The following is a 19527-nucleotide window of genomic DNA, read 5'->3' as shown; positions in this document are numbered from 1 at the left end:
ACTTTGAAGACATTCAGTCAGCACTTTGAAGCCTTGTGTGCCTGGAATAACAGTGAGATGAGAGGAGTCATAAAGAAAGCATAGTTTGCGTACGATATAATGTACATGGGGCTTCCAGGCAGAAATATTATCTATATAGTGTTAGGATATTATCGAATGCTACATGGGGGCCATCGAATTTCTTGTTCACGGAATAGGTCTTAAGTATCTCTTCTAGAAGGGCGCTTGATTCGTATGTGTCCCTCCGTTAGACTTACAGTGCTTCGGACCAAAGGTTGTAAACATCAGGATATAGACGCAGGTGGGTGGTGTTGACTCCTGGTAATTGTGTATGCATGACACACTGTACCGATGGTTTGCGGCAGCTGTTGCTCAAGCGTCAAGAAAGCCAAACTCTACATAGGCTGAGAGAATGCCTGGGCTTATCCCTTCTTGACATAAGAAGCAAGTGAAGTTGTTGATAGGGCTAATGAGGCAGCAGCTTTGGACAGAGTCAATCGACTTATTGAAACGCAAGTCTGAACAGGGAAAGGTAAATTATCATTAGTATATGGAGGTCACAGGAGAAGTTCACAGTCATTTTTTGGCTATGGGGTCCACAGACTCATAACAACTCCCTGCATGCTTTTCTACCGCTCATGCTTGAATATTGATTTCTACACGCCTAGAACTGATACCGTTGGAGTGAACGGTTGGAGTGAAGTTGTGGCTGTGATAATAATCTAGCAGCTCACATTCTATATGGTTTGAGGGTGGTCACATGTCTTCTCCTAGATATCTAAGTATTCCCGTTCTGCCGGTTGAATATTTTCAACATGGCGTTCTTTCGATCTCTGTAGCCTACTTCTTTGATTTCCACAACATCTGCGATATCTAGTCCCACTCAAGTGTACCTACTCCCTCTGCAAGAGGATTAGAATTTCGTCAACGGCACCTGCCATCTCCTGTGTTCGTGCCAGCATAAACCATTGCTGGGGTATTGGAGCTATTATACCTACATAGACGACTGAAATACTGCTAGATAGTACTGTGAAAGGTGGAAGTGAATGGATGTAGATGGTGTGAGCAGTGATGCTGTGGAGAGAACAAAGACTTCAGAAGCTTTAGAGCATATAATATTGGCGATGTCCAGGTTGTAGGGAATGCTCCGTATGAACCGAACCGGATGGTAGCTAGAGTGATTGCAAAAGCTTCAAGACTGCCCTGTCTCAGTTGACTTACCTCAAGGGAAATGTTCAGAGCCGAGACTCCCATTGTTTACCTTTGCAGTAAAAAGGTTGGGGATCTCGCTTAGCATTAACGGCAACCCCTATTCCCATTCATCACTCAGCCAATAAGCCACGGTTCGAGATAGGCAATAGAGAAATACGCCCAAAAGTGCCCCGGTGACTTATTAAGAGGTTCTGATGTGTGTTGCACGCGGCTTACACCCAGGAGATGGGCCTATTGCACAGACTAGAGAGAACATGCCTGGTAATTTTCTCGCTTGTTCAATTCCTAGCAAGTTCTGCTCTAAGGAAATAGCAGAGTCTTAGGATCGTTTCATTATTTTAAATTCACTCTACTTCAAAAAAAGGCTCACTCGCACAGTGCCAACAGCCCATTACGCTATACTGACTGGCAGTGACTGGCACACTGCTCTCCTCCTGGCAAACGTGCTAGCCATGTACGGACGCAACTCTTAGAGTGAAAATTGTACACGATGGTCACAATCAACATATGACCTCCCCCTGCCGACCAGAAGTACATGCGATTTAAGTCTCGCAGTGAGGTTGTCAAAGATTATCCTCTAAACTTGTTGACATCTAGGCTCGAAGCTGGGTTCGTAACCTTTCTCAAATTTCATTCTGAAAAGCTACTCTTACTGTGGCGCAAAATATTTGGCAGTCGAAGCCTGAGTGTTGCCAAAAATCTACAAAATCAGCTTTGCAAACATCCAAATCTTTGTCGGAAAAGAACTAACGGTTTGACAGGAGCGCGCTCTTGCCCAGCAATGACATATTTCGCCCCGTCAGACCCCAAGGATCATGTTGTCGGGTTATCGTGGCATCAAATCCGGCGTCAATTTGGTCCATTCCACTGTGTTGCCCATTTCCTCAGCAGGCTGCGATTCCAAGCATGCCTTAGCGTTGATGTCTCCTTGGGCTCTTATCCTGAAGGCGATGACGAGACGTTGCAGAATATGTCATTAGAGTCCAGCACTTCTGTACTTGTCGCAAGACAGCTGAAGTTGTCGTGCAGTCTCTGGCATAAGGATCGCTTGGCGTCGGGTTGGAAACGGTTATCAGCCTCGGCGGCCGCAAGCTAGAGCGGAGTGTCGCTGCTAGCAATGCGACACTGAATAATATCCAAGCCCTCGGCTCTTGATCTGAGGCACAGTATTCAACTACTAATTTTAATGGCTTTTCGATGGTCTTCTCGAACCATAGCAATCAACAATATGAAAGCAAACCGAGAAAGTGCTTGTGGTTCCGAAAATATTTCAGACCTAGACTAGAGAGCTATCCCAATTTGCGTGTTGCTGAAATGGCTTTGATCCTCGATTGCTCTGGGCTCTGGATTGACATTAGTCTTGCTGGTCAAACTTAATTCGATACTTTCTCCAGTTCCCGTCGGAGGTGCAGGTTTTGACCGCTCATATCCGACGCGAGAGTCGAGTCCAAATATCCTGGGAAATTTGAGCGACAGAAAAGACCGAATAGCTGGCAGATTCTAAACATTTGCGTCAGTGGCAGCCATGCCGACGAACCGAAAGGCTCGTTGTATCACAGGCCTAATGATGAAGGCTTTTGCAAAAAACAGGACTCAGTGAATCGTGAGTCGGCACTCACTGGTATGACAATCGAAACGTCTGTGAACGAGGAACTTGAGTTAGTCTTCATCATACAGTCTGTGAAGAGTGATTCTGCTGGATCGAACAAGGGAACAGATGATGATCCCGGATGGTAGAGGCGAGCTTACATGCTTCAATGGCGGTCCAGTAGGTGACATCAACAAAATCCCCTATGGAACAGTCAATCTTTCATCGTATAAGCTAAGCATAGTTACTCACTAGTTGGGTTGCTGCTGTTGTCTGTGAACTTTACCACTTTAGTAATCCGCACGATCGAGCAAATGCAGATACTGAAGCTTGTTAGCAGGGGCTGGAATCGAAAAAAAATTCCGAAACATACAATATCCCAAGACTGAACATGAATAGGACGTGTAATTTCTTCTTCAGAGTGACGCGTAGTGTCACTAGCCAAGGAATGGGTAGTAGCAAAATTGCGACATCCTGAGCGATGTTGATACCAGAGCTTGCGAAGGACTGAGCGTTCAAATTCAGACACACATCTCGCCCGCCTTTCTTTTCCCATCCATTCCAATTGGTAGAAATCGGGATGCATTGGAAGAGGGTAAGGAAGGAGAAGACGATGGTGTTCAGAGATACCCATACGAGTATGACATAACAAGCTGTTCGGAACTCTTGATGTGGAAATATTCTCAAGTAGAACATGAGAATCGACACCTTGCAGAGACCGAGAATGAGAACATAGAAAATCTCATCCCAAAAGTATAACTGTGTATATTCAGCACCAGAGCGGATGGACGAGAATGATCGACTGACAGCGAGAGCCAAAGGCAGATTATCAACACTGTATATTTTGGTTGAATCAGCATGGAACAGGATATGTATTCTGACAGTTTGAGAAATTCATCCTAAAGAGCACTTGTGACAGAATTAAAAGCTACGCAAAGATCACTTACTCCCAAGCATCGAGCCCAAAACCCGTCGCTACCGACAGGGCTCCAAGGGTGGAAAATATGAGCAACAGAACCTTCGCAACCGGAGTCAGAAACTGAAAAGAAAATGTGGCTAATTGCACGAACGTTGACTACAACCATAACCCAGTCGTCTTTGTTGAAGCGGCCTTCGGTTTTCCATCTAAAAGGACAGATGTTAGTGATCGGTACTCGCAGCTCTGATGTGCTTAGATTAAGTGGTAGGAGAGATGATGCATTAATTTAAGAGGGACGAAAGAGGTTGATAAAGATGTGGCTAGATGTGGCAAACATCTCGAAGCGCGCGACGTGTGGTTGTCTAGAAGCTGAGATGAATGACCTACCTCAACCAAAGACGGGCGTTAACAGATATTGACGCCAATGCCCCAAATGCCACAGTAGAAAGAATTTGTGGCTGGCGGGAGTTCTTCTCTCTAGAGCAGAGCTTGTTGGTGAGCCTCATCACATCTGAGAAGCCATTATTGACATGTTCCAATGAGACTTGGCCAGAACATACCCCAAGACTCTAATCTAGTACAGTTCCTATTGACACAGAAGTTGGAATTGTCGGAAATAGAAGTGTCTAAGCACAAACAACCGACATTCACAGGCGCATTCATGTTTCGAGGAATGCAAGGTGAGAGACAATCGAGCTACGTTGGCGTCAGCTTCTGATATCCACAGTGGAGAAGGAAGCAAACCCCGCATTTGGGAAGCTCATTTCTATAATCCGTGACATTGATCGCAAAGGCAACTGGAACAATTATAAATGAAATCCAGGTGCCGACTTGCATCGCGAGCTCCAGACCGCTTGGTGTTTGGAAGTCGGGACATAGGTGTTACCAGCCGGGACGCTCGAGGTCTGCCGAGATCAGTGGAGAGACTCTTGCTCACGAACTCAAGGGATTTTGATATCTACAAGATACCTTCCACAATCTTGTAGGTCAACCCTAGGCGAAGAGATTTGGAGTCCTTTTCAATGGAGAGAGCGAAGTGATGCTTCGAGAAGATGATCAAGAACTTGGATGCCAGTGAAGAGACGAACCAGATGTGAACCACCAAAGGACGGAAGGACGGAACATCGGCCCTTACTAAATCTGTACAGCAGAGGCTTTCTCTCTAAAAGTATACATCGAAGAGACACCAATGAGAACCGTCAACGAATGTCTGTGTATGGGAGAGCCTCAGACAAACGCATGTGCTGTAGGGACCAAGTTCCCAAGTTGAAACATCGAGTTGGGTCATCCCCGGTTCTTGGAATCAGGACCAATAGGTGCAGATGTACGGAGTAGGCATCGACGGCAGTTCGATCGACTGACTCGTGAAAGACTATTTGTTGTGATGATGATCTAACACCAGGAGTAGACAGTGGTTACCACTCAATCTTGCGAAGTACCGGGCACGGGCGCGCTCCTGCTGCCGTGCCGACGCTTGCAACTCAACCTCCAGTACTACCGGAAATCCAAATATGAAGCTTCAGATACTTGCCCTAGCTGCGGTAACAGGATGCTAAGAATGCCGAGAAAATGACCAGTGTACTTTCCTAAGTCCTCCCAAGTCTCCTCCAAGTCGTGAGGTAGCGCCGGACATGAAGATTTTCGCATGGAAGCTGCTCACATCCCCCGGGCCTGATCTGTTCATAGTTCATACCGACAGTCGGTATCATCATGGAGCCCTCTCCTCCCCTCCCCACCTCCCTCTGGACTCCATCTCAGCTTGGCGACGGACAATGATTTCGTCAAAGCAAGCCTCGAAACGTGGCTGTGAACCGCTTTGCGAGCCGAGCTTTTGGCTCCTGGGCTCGTGCATCGTTGATCGAAGCCAAAATGCCAGAGTCATGTACAAGCGTAAACTTACACAGGGTCAAGACCACAGCTGCATGCACCTGGTCTTGAATTCTGGACGCACTGGCGCACTCGACGCAACTCCAAGAGCCAAGATGATGGCAATCGATCGATTGCAACAATCGGCTGGTAATTGATCTATCTCCTCTCTCTCCTCCATCCTTCCGGACGAGATTGAGTGGCTCAAGAACCCACGAGTCGCCGTGGACTAGGTACCTTACGGAAAGTAAGATAGGGAGCATGATGGCAGGCCACTGGCGGGAAATCAACATCGGGTCCAAGTCCGAGTCCGAGTTCTGGTCCTGGTCCTGCTGTGTGGTGGCAAGAAGAAGTAGAGTTGTTGGGAGAAGGACGAAATCAGCCGTTGAGTGCACGCACTTACAGCAGGGCATGGCATTGTTGATGTTCTTGTGTGTAGGTGGGTAAATTTACCTTACTTCTTGCGTCGTCGCAGAGGGGAGGGGAGGGGAGGCCAGGCGGGCCGCGCTTCTACAATACTGTACAGCAGTGCGCTCCTTTGCCGAGGCGGCTGAGGACTGGCCGTGGGACCGTCGGTTGCCGTGAGGAGAGGTGAACATCATCTTGCTACGAGTACAGTATTCAGAAACACCCCTCCGCGACACAATAGGCGATAGGCCTGTTCATTCATCGCAGGATGACGGTCACTGTTCTCATTCTAGGAGCTGGAGCCATTGGAGCTTTCTATGCCAGGTACGTTGTCTGCACCGCTTCCCCTCTTGTCAAGCAGCTGTCGACGGACTGCAACGTTCAAGCTCCCTGAGATTGTGTCTGCTTGGAACAGAAGACGCGCTGACCTGATTATTAGTCGACTTGCCCATGTTACAGATACCCAGATATCAGTCGTCTGTCGCTCGAACTACAAAGCTGTGCATGAAAGAGGATTCGTGGTATCGTCGCCCAAGTACGGAACACAGATATTCGTCCCATACAGAACATTTGCGAGTCCAAAGGAAGCGGCCGACTCCAAGCTCATTTGGGACTTTGTCGTCATAAGCACAAAAGCCCTCGCAGAAGATGACTCGGGGATTCTGACGGGCCTGGTGGAGGAACCGCGCACATCAATTGTCCTGATTCAGAATGGACTCGGTGTTGAGCTTCACTATGCCAAACGATTTCCAACTACGCCGATTCTCAGCGCAGTCACCATTGCCAGCGCGGAGCAGACATCTCCGGGGATCATCAAGCACAATCGCTGGACACGAATCAGCATCGGTCCCTACTTGCCTCAGTCCAATGGGAACATAAGTCACGGGTTGGGAAAGAGGGCACACGAAAGCACTCAGAGTTTTGTGCAGTTACTGAAAGCAGGGGGGATTACAGATGCCGAGGATTACTCTCATGCAAAGTTACAGATGGTCAGGTGGCATAAAATCGCTATCAATGCAAGCATGAACCCGTCGGCCGTCCTGTCTGGCGGTTCGACAAACAACGAGATGTCAATGGATCAAGAGCTGTACATCCACTTGAAAGGTGTTATGGATGAAGTGTTAGCCACTGCAGAGAAGGTTCTGGAGACACCGTTACCCAAGGAGTTCGCATCTAGTGAAGCGATCTTGAAGAGCACCCAAAAGAACACAAGTGGAAGTAAACCTAGCATGCTGCTGGACTGGGAACAAGGGAAGAAGATGGAGTTGGAAGTTATCTTGGGGAACCCTATACGAATCGCGAGGGCAAAAGGGTTTGAGATGCCCCGGCTCCAGAGCTTGTACGCTCTCCTACGGAAAGCAGAAGAGAAAAGAGAACAGTCACAGAGCAAAAGCAGCAGACTCTGAGCAACACCGTGGCTGTTATTGACTTACAAAGGCCGCCATTATGAACCCGGAAACGTTCCTACTCTTCGTGCAGCTACTTACCCTTTTTTCAGGGACCCAGACTGACAAGGAGTGACCAGAATATACACTGTGTTGCTCAAGTCCAGGCCTTATAGGTAATACATGGTCAAAGTTCGGCAGTCGGGACTCATCACATCAAATGTCCAATTGTCACGTACTCGTCTGCTTGAACGCTCTGACGGGGAGTCAAGCATTGGCATGGCAATAATGTATAGTTCACAGGAGTGCTCCGGAGTACCACCCTTCCCAGCCATTACTAGGAAGCCGAGAGTCAAGAATGCACTGGAGCATGCGTGACAGTGAGCACTGCCTCGCAGAGTATGGATTAATGATCATCTCTTTCGCTCTTTTTGACAGGCTTCTTGCTTGAATAGAATAGAAAGCGAGTGTTGGAGAACTCTTGAAGAAATTTGATTTCAACACCTAATTCTACCAGTGTAAAATGTATTGGAATATGAAATCGCACCCATAGACTCATAGTGTTGAGTTGTCTTGCTGCCACCAACCTGGTACCGTTCCCCCTTTTATCAAGCAACGCTTCTTAGCGAGATCTGATGGGGATACGAGTAGGTCGTCAACTTAATAATGTCCTTCCTTAATAGTCGGTTCCCCTTTGTGAGGCTGCGAGCTCTCGCTTACAGTCAGTGAAAGTAAGTGTCACGCGAAAGTAAGTATCACACTAGAGATAGCTGAAGCTAGATTTTATATAGGAATCCTTACTTAAACACCTCTTTTCCCTATCGCGACTATAACTCTTTGTAATTAATTGCATTAAATTCGTGAAATTTATATTTAATAGAGTACCCGGAGAGTAATTTTTATAAAATCTATATAATAAAGGCCGACTACGATCGAGCTTTCAATTAGGCGTGTTAATAGGCACTTAAACATCTAGAGGAGAAGCCCAGCGTATCTATACGTATATATTTTATTAAGGAAGAGTTACTATAGCAATCTCTACACTGTGTAAAGAAGCCTAAGTAAAGGAATCAACAGGGTGGACTTAATAAATATAGTAGAAATAATAAGGTCCTCTTATTATAATAGGAAGAAGCTATTTAGTAATACTATTACGAATAATAGGAGGTAAGCTTAGGCGCGACGTATACGATAGTTTTAGGTATAATTATATACCTACGAGCTATAATATCTTATATCCTAGTACTATATTAATTACTAACTTTAGGAAAGTAAATAAATCCTCCCCTACTAGCTCCTTTAAAACAATAGTTTACCCTTTAGTTAAAGAATAATCCCTACCTTCATATAATCTATACTAAGCTAATTGTATACGCACAAGTCGATTCCTATACTAAAAAAGACATGAAGGATTAGTTCCGAGAGCTAGAAATAACTATAGAATAATATAATATCGATACGAGTAAAAAGCTCTTAAATATAGACGAATCTAGTGTAAGAGTTAGCTATCCTTCTAGGGAAAGAGTTATTATCCCTATTAAAATAAAGGAGCTTTATACTACTAGTCCTGAAAACTATAAATCTATTACGATTATAGAGATAGTACAAGCAGATAGCCGGAAAACGCTTCCTCTATATATTATTACCCTAGGAAAGAAGATTATAGACAATTAGATTCATAAGAACTTAAATAAAGACGAACGTATTAATTGTTCTAGTACTAGTTATATTAATAACCGTATTATAATAGACTACGCTAATCATTTGATTTAGTACTTACACGCTAGACCAGATAAGCTATGGAAGCTCTTACTTTATAATAGCTATAAGTCTTATCGATTCGATCTATTCGTCCTTAGGTTAGTAGAGAATTATATTAAAGTCTTCTAGTTTCCTTTATATCTTATATATATTCTTTAACCTCTTAATATTAGTATCTTCTGTCCTTAGAAGTATTTCTATAACCTATATATTTAATCAGCCTTACATAGTCTTAACTTTAAATATTCTATTACTTCTTTCTTCCGAGATCTTACTTAAATTAGAAAGATAGTAATAAAAGAGTATATAATTAAGAACGTTTTCAAGACCTCTAGAATATAGCTACACTCGTTAAAAGCCGGGTTACAAAAGATATAGTTATATAGAAAGTGAAAACGATTAATTCAAGATATAGAGAATAAAGATTAAGATATAGACCTTCCTAAATTACCTCTTTTACACTTAGATAAGCTATAGAATACTATATCCGCTATCTAATCGTTTATTAGGAGAGACTCTACTTAATTTTCCGATAACTTAAAGGAGCTCTTCTAAAAGACTATAGTTAATACAGCTATAAGCTTTTATAAAGCTTACCTTATAACTATCGAGTATATAACACTTTAAGAGAAAATTAAAGCAGAAAACCTCCGGAAAAAGATATTACACTAGAGTATCTATAAGGGAGGTTCCTCTGTATCTATAAGCGATTTAAGAGAGAGGATATATATACAGAATAAGATAGAGCAGGAGGAAGCTTTACAGAAAGCTTATAAAGCACTTTAGTAAGCTATTAACTGATCAACTAAAGCTCTTCGTGTTACTAGGGTTTAAGCTAAGAAAGAGAATAAGAAACAAAAGAAAAGACTAGAGAAATATAAGGCAGATAGTACGTTTCTAGTAGCAGAGGATTTAATTCCGTGTTAAGAGCCTAATAAGAATCCTACTTCACTTAAAGCTGCAAGTAAGACGCCTAAGGGCTACCCTAAATACTTATATATTATCTTACAACTTAAAGCTAAGTATAATAGAGATACTACAGGAGAGGATATAGAATTTAGGATAGGAAATATATATAAAGAAGAAGGAATAGGTATTAAATACTTAGAGTCCAGCTCTATACAACAGATATATATAGAGAGTTCTAACGTTAAGTTAGATACGAGCTTAATTAACTTAATTACGAATAATACAGATTTTGTTCAGGTTTAGTTATTTTAAGAAATTAGTTATAGTAGAATTAATTTTAATATCTGATTTTAGTAGTATTTATAGTAAATTTTTAATAGGGTTAACAATTCCTAGCGTAACACTTACTTTCGCATAACACTTGCTTTCACTAACTGTAAGCGAGAGCTCGCAGCCTCACAAAGGGGAACCGACTATTATATTAAGCGATTTTTCCGGAGAACAGAGACGCTATCACGTGGAGGCCCGTGCACCTTTACCTTTACCTACCTTTACAGCTTTACGGCTCTCTTTACACACACACGCTTACAAAATAACGCCTACGGATCTCCCTATAAATCATCTACGCTGTTCTAGCTGTAAATCCTTCCGCGAGATTACTAATTATTCCCTCCGAGGCGATAGCTATCGATTATTAACGTGTCGCGTGTACCGGACCCGGAAACGCGAGTAGTACTATAAGAAAGCTAAAAGCGAGTTTATCTAAGGGAGACACGATCGATAAGTGCTTCAGAGGTAAAAGAAGGGGATTTACACACTAGAGGAGCGCGTGAAGTTAGAGGCGATATATAAAGAGCAGGAGAAAGAAGGCTAGTGTAATAGCACGGTTTAGCGTTAGCTAGCACGTGAGCGAAATAACCACGGATCAGGTGATAACCTCTCTATTAGCGCGAATATCAAGCTGAGGAGCCCTCGATTCCGTGGAGGGCGCTCGAGCCTATATAGACAAATTCCCCGGGCTATTCCCGATTAGGACTAATTACATTTGACGTAAAACTTGACGTAAACTCCTGTAGTAGCGTAGAGCTATTTCCCTTTGCGTATAACTAAGTGGGTAACTGTCGGTAAACCCCTTCAGAGTTAACCGAGCTCTACTGAGTCTTACCGAGCTTTGCCGAGCTCTAGACTCTTCCTAATCAGGTATAGTAAAGAAGTGGTTACCACTACCTTTACAGCTAGCGCTAATAAGAGCTCTCTGACGACGAGTATTAGTAGAATCGAGAGGAGAAGCAATAGGAAATCAAGCAAGACTATTTTATATAGCTTAAGATTATTAATATCTTTATAGACGAAATACCCTCTAATTTTAAGCTATAACACGTATAGTTGGAAATACCCTTAGAAATACAAATACCCCCGGGAAGGTTCGATAGCTAGCAAACCGCTAGAGAGCTTTAGGAATCATAATAACCTATCCGCGAGCCTACCCCTCAGCTTACCCCTAAGCCTACTCCTATTGAAACTTTTACAGACTCTGTTAATAAGTATAAAACATTTCCGAACAACGATACAGACCGCTATTACTTAAGTTACGCGCAGATTCGACCTCCTTCTACTTTCGGACGTTTCTTTACCTATAATATATACTAAAAACGTAAGGCTCCCTTAAATTAAGCTCGTAATACACGCCGGAGGGTTTAAGCAAAGGAATTAAGAGCTACACGACAGCTTTAAGAGGTAGAGCTTCAAGAGCTTTTACAGAGGTAGTCTGACTTTACAGGAGAATAAGAGCTACGTGAGAGGTATTAATTAGCTTAATATAGCTCTATTCGATTTCCGGAGGAGGTCTTACAGCGGCTATTAGAAGTAGTTAACTATATAGGTAATAATACTTAAAAAGCAAAAGCATACTTACAGGGTAGATCAGTGCGAGCCTACGAGCGACGATTCGACTAAAATTAATATTAAAAGAGTATTCATTTATTTACAGTAGGTTTCCCTTAGAAATACGATAATTCACTTATATATTTAACTAAAAAAAGCAAGAGCACAAGTGACAGGCTTAGAATAACATAAAGAGAACATCCCTTTACAGTAGGTTTCCCTTAGAAATACGATGATTTAGCTATATACTAGACCGTTACGAAGCGAGGTCCGAAGGCCCCGGAGCTTACGTAAGGTCGCCGGAGGGAAGACCTCGTAGATAGATAACTTCACATCACCCAGTGATATCAGATGCAGAAGATCAACTATACTATACTACCCATTTATTTAATTGAGGGGTAGCTACCTTAAGCAGCAACTAGATTTTAGCCTCTTGTTTTCCGTCCAGACCTTTTGCAAATGAGGTCGGTAGGGTATCTAGGTGCATAAAATACTTTATTAAGTTAGCGGCTTGGCGTACATCCCAAAATGTCGAGATAGCAGAACGGATTCGCGTTCGCGAAACTTCTCGTCTTGGTTTCCACAATCTAAGGCTCTGTATATACTGGATGAACCCATGCCATCTGCTTTCCACACATTCAAGCTCGTCCCAGCAATGGCGCCAACAGTCAATCGCCAGCCAACTCCCATCTTGCCACCGTCAACACCCTCAAGCAGCACTGCACGTCCTGGGAGCTCGCAAGCCCAACAGCCACCGAACAGCCAACAGCACGACACGCCCGCGTCGACGCCTACCTCAGAAGCTCGTATGAACCCTCCACCGATCCCTCGCCCACTTATGACGCCCGCCCGCGAAATGCGTGAAAGTTCTGTCGTTTCGTCTGCTGGCAGCAGCTCGCGCAAACCCCGACAAAATCTTGAAGAGCGCGACCACATTCTCATGTTGACCCATTGCTACGAGCAGCGGGGCAATTTCAAGGAGGGAACCAAAGCTCAATTTTGGACTGGCGTAAACACGGCGTTCCAACGAGATACTGGCAAAGTTCTGGCTCAAATGAGTGCTACAGTGGGAAGGCTAGTGGAGGCTAGGAGGAGGCAGATATCGGACTGGGAGGCTGGTGTTATACCGCAAAAGCCTGGAGGCGAGCTGAACGATAGACTGGATCAATGGATGGAATTTCTGAAAGTTGAAGATGGAGAGAACGAGGCCGAGAGAATGAGACAGGTGGACGCCAGGAGAAAGGTCGAAGAAGCAAGGAAGGAGGCCAGGAGACAAGCAATTGCCGCCGAGGCACTGGCAAGTGCTCAGAATACTCCAGAGCAGAGTGCATACCCCGGACCCCAACCGCCTCCTCCACAGTTAGCTCCAATGGGGCATCCTCCACAGAGCAAAACACCCCAGCAGCAGCATCCACCACCACCACCACACATCCAGCAAGCCCCACCACCTCCCCAATACCAGCAGCAGCAACAGCACTCATATTCCCATGAGAGTCAGGAGATGGTTGTGGCCAATGGAGAGCAAGAGATGAACGGGCACCGACCTCACAAACGGAAAAGGGGAAACGAGCGTGCTCTGACCCGCGAATTACAAGCACAACTCGAGCACCAGCAATGGGAAGCCCAGCAATACGCTCTAGCCCACCCACCTGAACCACCTCGGAGAGTCATAGTGGAGGGGGCTCTAACGAAGGATGACTGGAAAGACATCATGGGCAATGACGCACGCCTGCGAGCTCTCGAGAACAAAGTCGACAAGATAGAGTTGATTGTATCACAGAACAACAAATTGCTGTTGCAGCTCGTACAGAATCAGAATAAGGACAAAGATCGTAATTCGGAGGAGGAACGTGTGCCAGTCCATCTCGATGCTGAGTTTGAGCGGGATTACTTGTGAGCCAGAAACCCTCGACACCTGCACTTTCGAAGTACTGAACTTTCTTGAGGTCTGGACGATATGCGAAGACGCCATTACCTATCACTTGATCAGAGGTCAATTCGAATATGTGCATCGCCTACATCACCGTTGGGGGTCGAGAGTTGCACCCGAACATCGACGACTCTTGTGCGATATTTGCCAACGTGGGTAAACTACTTTGATTCCCAATTCTTGATCGACCTTCTGGCTTTTCTTGTAAATAAGGTACAGCCCCTCTCCTCACCAACCGCCTAGCTGGACAGACCAAGCTCATACTCCAAACCAGCACTTTCCAACGTCCTCAGCCACCAGAGAGGTTGGCCAATAATTTCATTCGGGTCAGCCAGCTAGCTTGTTCATATTCCCCTCTTCATATTCAATCAAATAGGATGGGAACTATCGAAGCGGGTGGCGTTTCAAGGCAAAAGCAGTTTCCTTGTACAATAATTACCACATGCTTGCTTAATATTTCGGAGGCGCAGGCTTTCTTTCTTATTTGTCACCGTGCCTCTGGGTTTCTGGCGTTGGGGAAAGTCTTATACCCGATCGATCAATTCTATCTATCAAGATTCATGATCGATATATCCAGTACCTAGCTAGTTAGCTAGCTACCAAACAAGTGGTTTTTCTTAAAGAGACAATTGTACAATCTCGTTTTGATATATGATCTCCAAAGCGTGAACGTGAAGTTGAGCTAGTAACAATCGATCGTGATAAAGCAAGGGATAGTGCTGATAATGGTCTCCCCTCTGCCTCTGACCTTTATCGCGGACGAGAATAACCATAGTTAGGTATGTCAAGGAAGGCAAGGAATAGGCAAGTACTGTTGTGACCCACCATCACATGGCAGCTTCAACCATCCAAGTTCCAAAGTCAATAATCAATAATCATCACATGACTTCTCTGATACGAATGACAACGGGTCGGCAATGGGTCGTTGCCCGTGAAATTTCCGGGGGACTGTGCAGTCCACCGAAGTAAGCCGCTATTGCCTGCATGCAAAAAATAGCAATCGTAAAACAAGTAAACCGAGACAAACCCTCTCCTTGTATAATGGCTTCCAAGACCCTCCAGATGCATTCATCTTCCATTACTTTATCGTAACAATTTTGTGCATACTCATCCTAAGGTTTAGTGACTTGTCACCGACCTACGGTCCACAGACAGATCACAACAAGCTTAATTAAGCGACAATACCCTATTGTAACAAAACAGAGAACCTCACCGAGGAGAATAACAATGTAGCATGAGCAAAATGTAAAGTTGTGTATGTAAAGGGGTATCATGAATTCTCTTCTCCTCTTCCTTTCATCTTCTGATCCTATTCCTCATCGATGTCCGCGTAATGATCCTTCCCAAATCACCAATGGCAGCCAGTCTCTATTCAGGCCAAATCAGCGCGGTGCTATTCGAGCGCACCGTCAAACGCATGCAGACTATACATAGACAACAACCTCGCACATCTCCCACTGCCATCCCACTTCCACTCTCGAAAGGTGGCGTTTCGATTTCCACACCAAAACAAAAGAAAAATTAGGTAGTGGAGATCCAGTCAGATTGTTCTTTCTGGACCGTATTCTATTTCGTTTCCTGACTTTTCGACCTCTCTTGTCATCTCTGCTGTGCTCTCTGACGGTGCTATGCTGGGGTATTCCTTCCTTCCATTTCAATCCTTGCACCAATTCGTCAAGCCTTCCCTTCCCAAAAATGAACACCCGTGAAAATGACTGCCAGAGAATTTAAAGTTCCTTCCCAGTCCAAGGAATTGTACCAATCTATTTGTGCTTTTTCTTTTGACGCTTCCTTGCCCGCTGAAAAGATGTGATGCAATGGGGGGTGTGTGTCCTTTCCTTTACCTATTCCTTTTCGCGCCCTTGCCGTCCCGCGCAAATGTGAATGTGCCCTTTTCGTAATGTAATGTTACTTTTGCCGCCAATTACCACCTGATCGTGGCGCGACGCAACCGGTACGAATGTACATCGAGAAATGAGAAAGGAAATGTGCTGATCTGTGCCGTGTCGTGTCAGGGAATGGGGATATCAAAGTCTAGCTATACCCCGTAAAATCCAGTACTGAATGGAGATAAAAAAGCGAATATGATCTATGCCTGATATTTGATATCAAAGAGTCAGATGCTCCCCAAAGGTCGGCCAAAGTTGGTACTTGGCTTGAGCTTCAGCCTGGGGCCTTCGTCTTTCTCTTCGTCCTCCTCGTCCTCTGCCTGAAGTGTCCTGGGAGGACTTCGAATTCGTCCAGTTTCGCTGGTTGGACTGGCCTCAGCGCTTGCTCTAGCTTTAGCTTCCACCTCAAGCTTGTTAACCAGTACCGAGAGAAACGGATCATCATTGGCTAGGTCATTCGTCAGACTGAGCGGGCCAGAAAGTCCCTTGTCTCCATTGTCCTCATCGTCGACTTCCTCTTCAGCTGGTCCATCATAATCAGGCGCAACCGAAGGCCTGTGGATACTTTCCGTTTCCTCGTGATGTTCTTGAGTTGGGGTCGCATTCCCGCTCTCGGCATCTCCACGTAGGAAAGAGAATTTGGAGACAGAGTGATTTGGTGTATGGCCAGCATGCATCGTCAATCTCCTGTTCTCTGGCTGACGGGCAACCTCCAACGTCACCCGGTCCTTCTCCTCCTGAGACGGACTTCTGACCCGAGTTGCGACGCCCCGACCAGGTGGCTTAATATCTGGCGACAGCTTCGATGGCGAGCGAGGACTCATGACGTTCTGAATGAAGGTTGGGGATACAGCAGACGCTTTGATAGAGACGCCTTCCAATTCGGGCTGAATATGCGATATGTCTATGCTTTCCGCGGGACTTTCGTTGATCGTGTTCAGGTCGTGACCACTGGGAGGAGACTGGATTCCGAAATCAGACGACTTGAGCTCCTTGCTGGTAACACGGATAGCACTCTCTCGTGCCGTTGTAATTGAGTCTACCCGCAACTCTTCTGCCTCGGATGGATCGAACGTTCGGCTTGGGTTTCTTGGTGCAGGTGCGTAAAAGGGGGTACCGTCCGCATTTCTTCCTTTCTCCTGCGGGATCGATCGTGCAGCGCTGTCGATGCTACCCGTCACAGAGACGGAATTTGATCCTGGACTGGCATGATTGATTGCAGCTTGGTGCCTGACAGGCGAGATAATCGGGCTGCTTGCTCTCTTCCCCAACTGCGCCTCCAGCTCTACAATCCGTGCCTTCAAGATATCTCGCTCCTTGTCCCACAGCGCTCTCTCCTCGGCCATGACCTCCTCCATCCTCGCTCGGTCTGCAGCCATGTGTGCTCTCTCGCCTTCGTTCTGACTCCTCAACTTCTGGGTATAAGTCCGCCAGTCTTCCACCAAGGCAGCTGTGCTGTCCTCTGCGCTGGCACTTCGGGTCTTCGGTGGTGAGATAGGCGGGTGCTGCGAAGGCGAATGTGATGACATGAAGGTGTTTGGTGTGCCGGCACTACTCGAGTGAGCAGAAGAGATGTAATCGGGGATACTGCGAGGGACCATCATGGGCGAGATAGTCGAGTCACTGCGTGGAAAGGTTCGACGCGGAGCATCGACGGCGCCGGAGGGAAGGAAGGAGTCCCACGGCTGCTTGGACATTTTGAGTTTGCTTTAGAGTCGAGTTGGGTGGAAGGCGCTGCAGTCTATCGAACGTCGATAGCTGTTGCAGTGCAGAGAGAGGGTCGGGTTGAGCGGGAGGAGCGAGGCTTTTGATGACGATTTCGTCGAGTCGCGTGCCGGGCCGAAGTAAATTCGGCTGTCAGCAAGGCAATCTGGGGTGGAGTCGAGGTGGGTTTAGTGCGCGACTTCGGGATCGTGAGGGTAGAATAGAGTAGTGTAGAGGAGCGTCGAGTAGATTGGAGTAGCGAAGCAGAGAGGACATGGAGATTGTTAATGTAGAATCATGGTCGGCTGGTTTGTTTTGTAAAGTGATGTGTTGTCGAGATGAGTTAGGACTGACAAACGACTACTCTAATAGGGCCGGTAAGGTACTCGTAGGTAAATTTACCTAGGTAGGTAGGCAGGTAGGAAACCTAAGGAAAGGGGAACGAGACAAGGATAGGGGATGGCCTTTTCCCTTCTCCGCCTGTCTGGGGGTTGTTCATCCACCATCCACCATCCACCTTGCACCCATCCACCTGCATCCATGTTCATCCAGAGGACGACGTCCACGGCACACAGCACCCACCTGCACCTACACCTGCACCTGCTCCTGCTCCCTGGTGGCAGATCTCACATTTCACATGTCCCGGGCCACATCCCGCGATAAGCCAGGGTCTGATAGGCCACTTTAGGCCACTTTAGGCCACTTTAGGCCACTTTAGGCCACCCAAGGCTGCAAGTGAGCCGATCCAATTGGGTGGAACGGCCCGAACAGCCAGGACTTACCCTGACTCCCTTTCTTGGCTGCACCCTCAGCTGGATCCGATGGCAATCAATAGGAATGCGAAGCGTGTTCTTAGTGCTGGCTTTGCGACATTCATCGTTTGTTCCAGATGAACCAATTCAGACCGCCAGACTTCCCCTTTGAAACCACCATCCCCCATAAGGCTTGAACAGCGCTGTCGAGGGCGATTAGGGGCCACAAAGGGCCCGACCCGGCGAATGGCGCTGCCCCTGAATGTGACGTGGTTGGATCCTTGCTTGCATCCGCAATCCGCTTGCCCTGCGAGCCTGCCTGCCTGCCTGCCTCGCCTGCTTGTGTTGTCCTGCACCCACAGATCTCGCTCTCTTCGGTGGAAGGGTCTCGAGAAGGTGTACCCCTGACCAAGACACGGAGGAGGTGTGGTTGGCAAGCCCTCGGTCAGTCACGCCTCAATCCACCAGTGCACCTATCAGTCTTAAATCTACTAAGATGGAGAAGGCACCTGCGGTCTCGATCGTGCCAACAGGTATCACATCTGCAGGAACTTCCGAATCAAGAAGCTATCATAGTTGAATACTGGTGGTACAGACACACCGTTGACAAGCAGTGAAATGTGGTCCCTTGAACAAGAACTGAAGCATTATTAACGTGGAGATTCGTGTCACTTACCCAGCATGTCCTGTGTAGGAGCAAACCCCACATCGAAGATTCAAAAGATGCACGCCTTGATCCAATGCATACGACAGCATCAAGCTGGATCTCAGGTGAGCTTCGAGAGTCATGCTGTTGTGTGGTCAGGTATCTTCGGGTGTTACAGCGTAGCATCAGCGCTCTACAGCACACATCCGGAAGCGGCACGACAACCTGCAAGAGAACCAAAGGCCACACGATGTACCTAAATATTGAGCTGGGATTGAGGAGTCACGCTGCAGTACGGTGAGAAAGAGTACCTAGGTATTTTGGTGCCACGGCTTGGCATGGCATATGCAAGTCCAAACCCCACATTATTATTCGAAGTCTAGAAGAAGCACATGTGAACACCTGACAGGGCAGTCTATCGAGCCAAGTCCAGAAAGGAGTCAAGCCAGAGTGCGGTGAGGCTTCAACATTCCCGGAGCACTTTCGCTCGAGCAGCCGAGCATAATAATTTATTGCAGCCCAGAAAAGCCACATCCACTTCCATTTTTGAAAGGATGGTTTTCACTCCCGTCACCTCCCGAAACTTGGGGTCACAAGCCTCCACGCTGGGAGCCGAGGTCAAGTCGGGTCAAAATCAGACGAGGTTCTGTTGAAAGAATCTCGGCTTCGAGGCG

The 19527-nt window shown here is 46.2% G+C and overlaps 4 protein-coding genes across 6 annotated transcripts; 2 read left to right on the top strand and 2 right to left on the bottom strand.

The window, feature by feature from the left end:
* Nucleotides 1–1473: 1473 nt before the first annotated feature.
* On the bottom strand, nt 1474–4566 carry ONS95_004454 (uncharacterized protein). Of its 2 annotated transcripts, XM_058497815.1 has the most exons (11): nt 4280–4416; nt 4107–4196; nt 3871–3925; nt 3748–3818; nt 3608–3635; nt 3174–3559; nt 3053–3123; nt 2962–3003; nt 2832–2851; nt 1964–2712; nt 1474–1912 (listed from the first exon to the last, which is right to left on the bottom strand). In XM_058497815.1, the coding sequence occupies exons 3-10, from the start codon at nt 3883–3885 to the stop codon at nt 2494–2496; spliced, it is 852 nt and encodes a 283-aa protein (XP_058352543.1). In that variant the 5' UTR covers nt 3886–3925; nt 4107–4196; nt 4280–4416; the 3' UTR covers nt 1474–1912; nt 1964–2493. The 2 variants fall into 2 exon arrangements, with proteins under 2 accessions (XP_058352543.1, XP_058352544.1); XM_058497816.1 differs by adding an exon at nt 4464–4566 and having other exon boundaries at nt 1474–3003; nt 4107–4230; nt 4280–4415.
* A 1648-nt stretch (nt 4567–6214) lies between these two features.
* ONS95_004453 (uncharacterized protein) lies at nt 6215–8127 on the top strand. The gene is made up of 2 exons (XM_058497814.1): nt 6215–6317; nt 6433–8127. The coding sequence occupies exons 1-2, from the start codon at nt 6262–6264 to the stop codon at nt 7397–7399; spliced, it is 1023 nt and encodes a 340-aa protein (XP_058352542.1). The 5' UTR covers nt 6215–6261; the 3' UTR covers nt 7400–8127.
* Nucleotides 8128–12292: 4165 nt separating this feature from the next.
* Nucleotides 12293–14512, top strand: ONS95_004452 (uncharacterized protein). 2 transcript variants are annotated; one of them, XM_058497813.1, is made up of 2 exons: nt 12293–13825; nt 13879–14512. In XM_058497813.1, exons 1-2 carry the CDS (start codon nt 12549–12551, stop codon nt 13916–13918), a joined length of 1317 nt encoding a protein of 438 aa, XP_058352541.1. In that variant the 5' UTR covers nt 12293–12548; the 3' UTR covers nt 13919–14512. The 2 variants fall into 2 exon arrangements, with proteins under 2 accessions (XP_058352541.1, XP_058352540.1); XM_058497812.1 differs by having other exon boundaries at nt 12293–14075; nt 14137–14512.
* A 437-nt stretch (nt 14513–14949) lies between these two features.
* ONS95_004451 (uncharacterized protein) lies at nt 14950–17979 on the bottom strand. The gene has a single exon (XM_058497811.1). It carries the CDS (start codon nt 17446–17448, stop codon nt 15979–15981), a length of 1470 nt encoding a protein of 489 aa, XP_058352539.1. The 5' UTR covers nt 17449–17979; the 3' UTR covers nt 14950–15978.
* Between the last annotated feature and the right edge of the window lie 1548 nt (nt 17980–19527).

Source organism: Cadophora gregata (assembly GCF_030347475.1).
Source record: "Cadophora gregata isolate MNR1 chromosome Unknown scaffold_14, whole genome shotgun sequence".
NCBI lineage: Eukaryota > Fungi > Ascomycota > Leotiomycetes > Helotiales > Ploettnerulaceae > Cadophora > Cadophora gregata.
The sequence above is the reverse complement of the archived record's forward strand: the minus strand, read 5'-3'. Positions and strand labels throughout refer to the sequence as shown.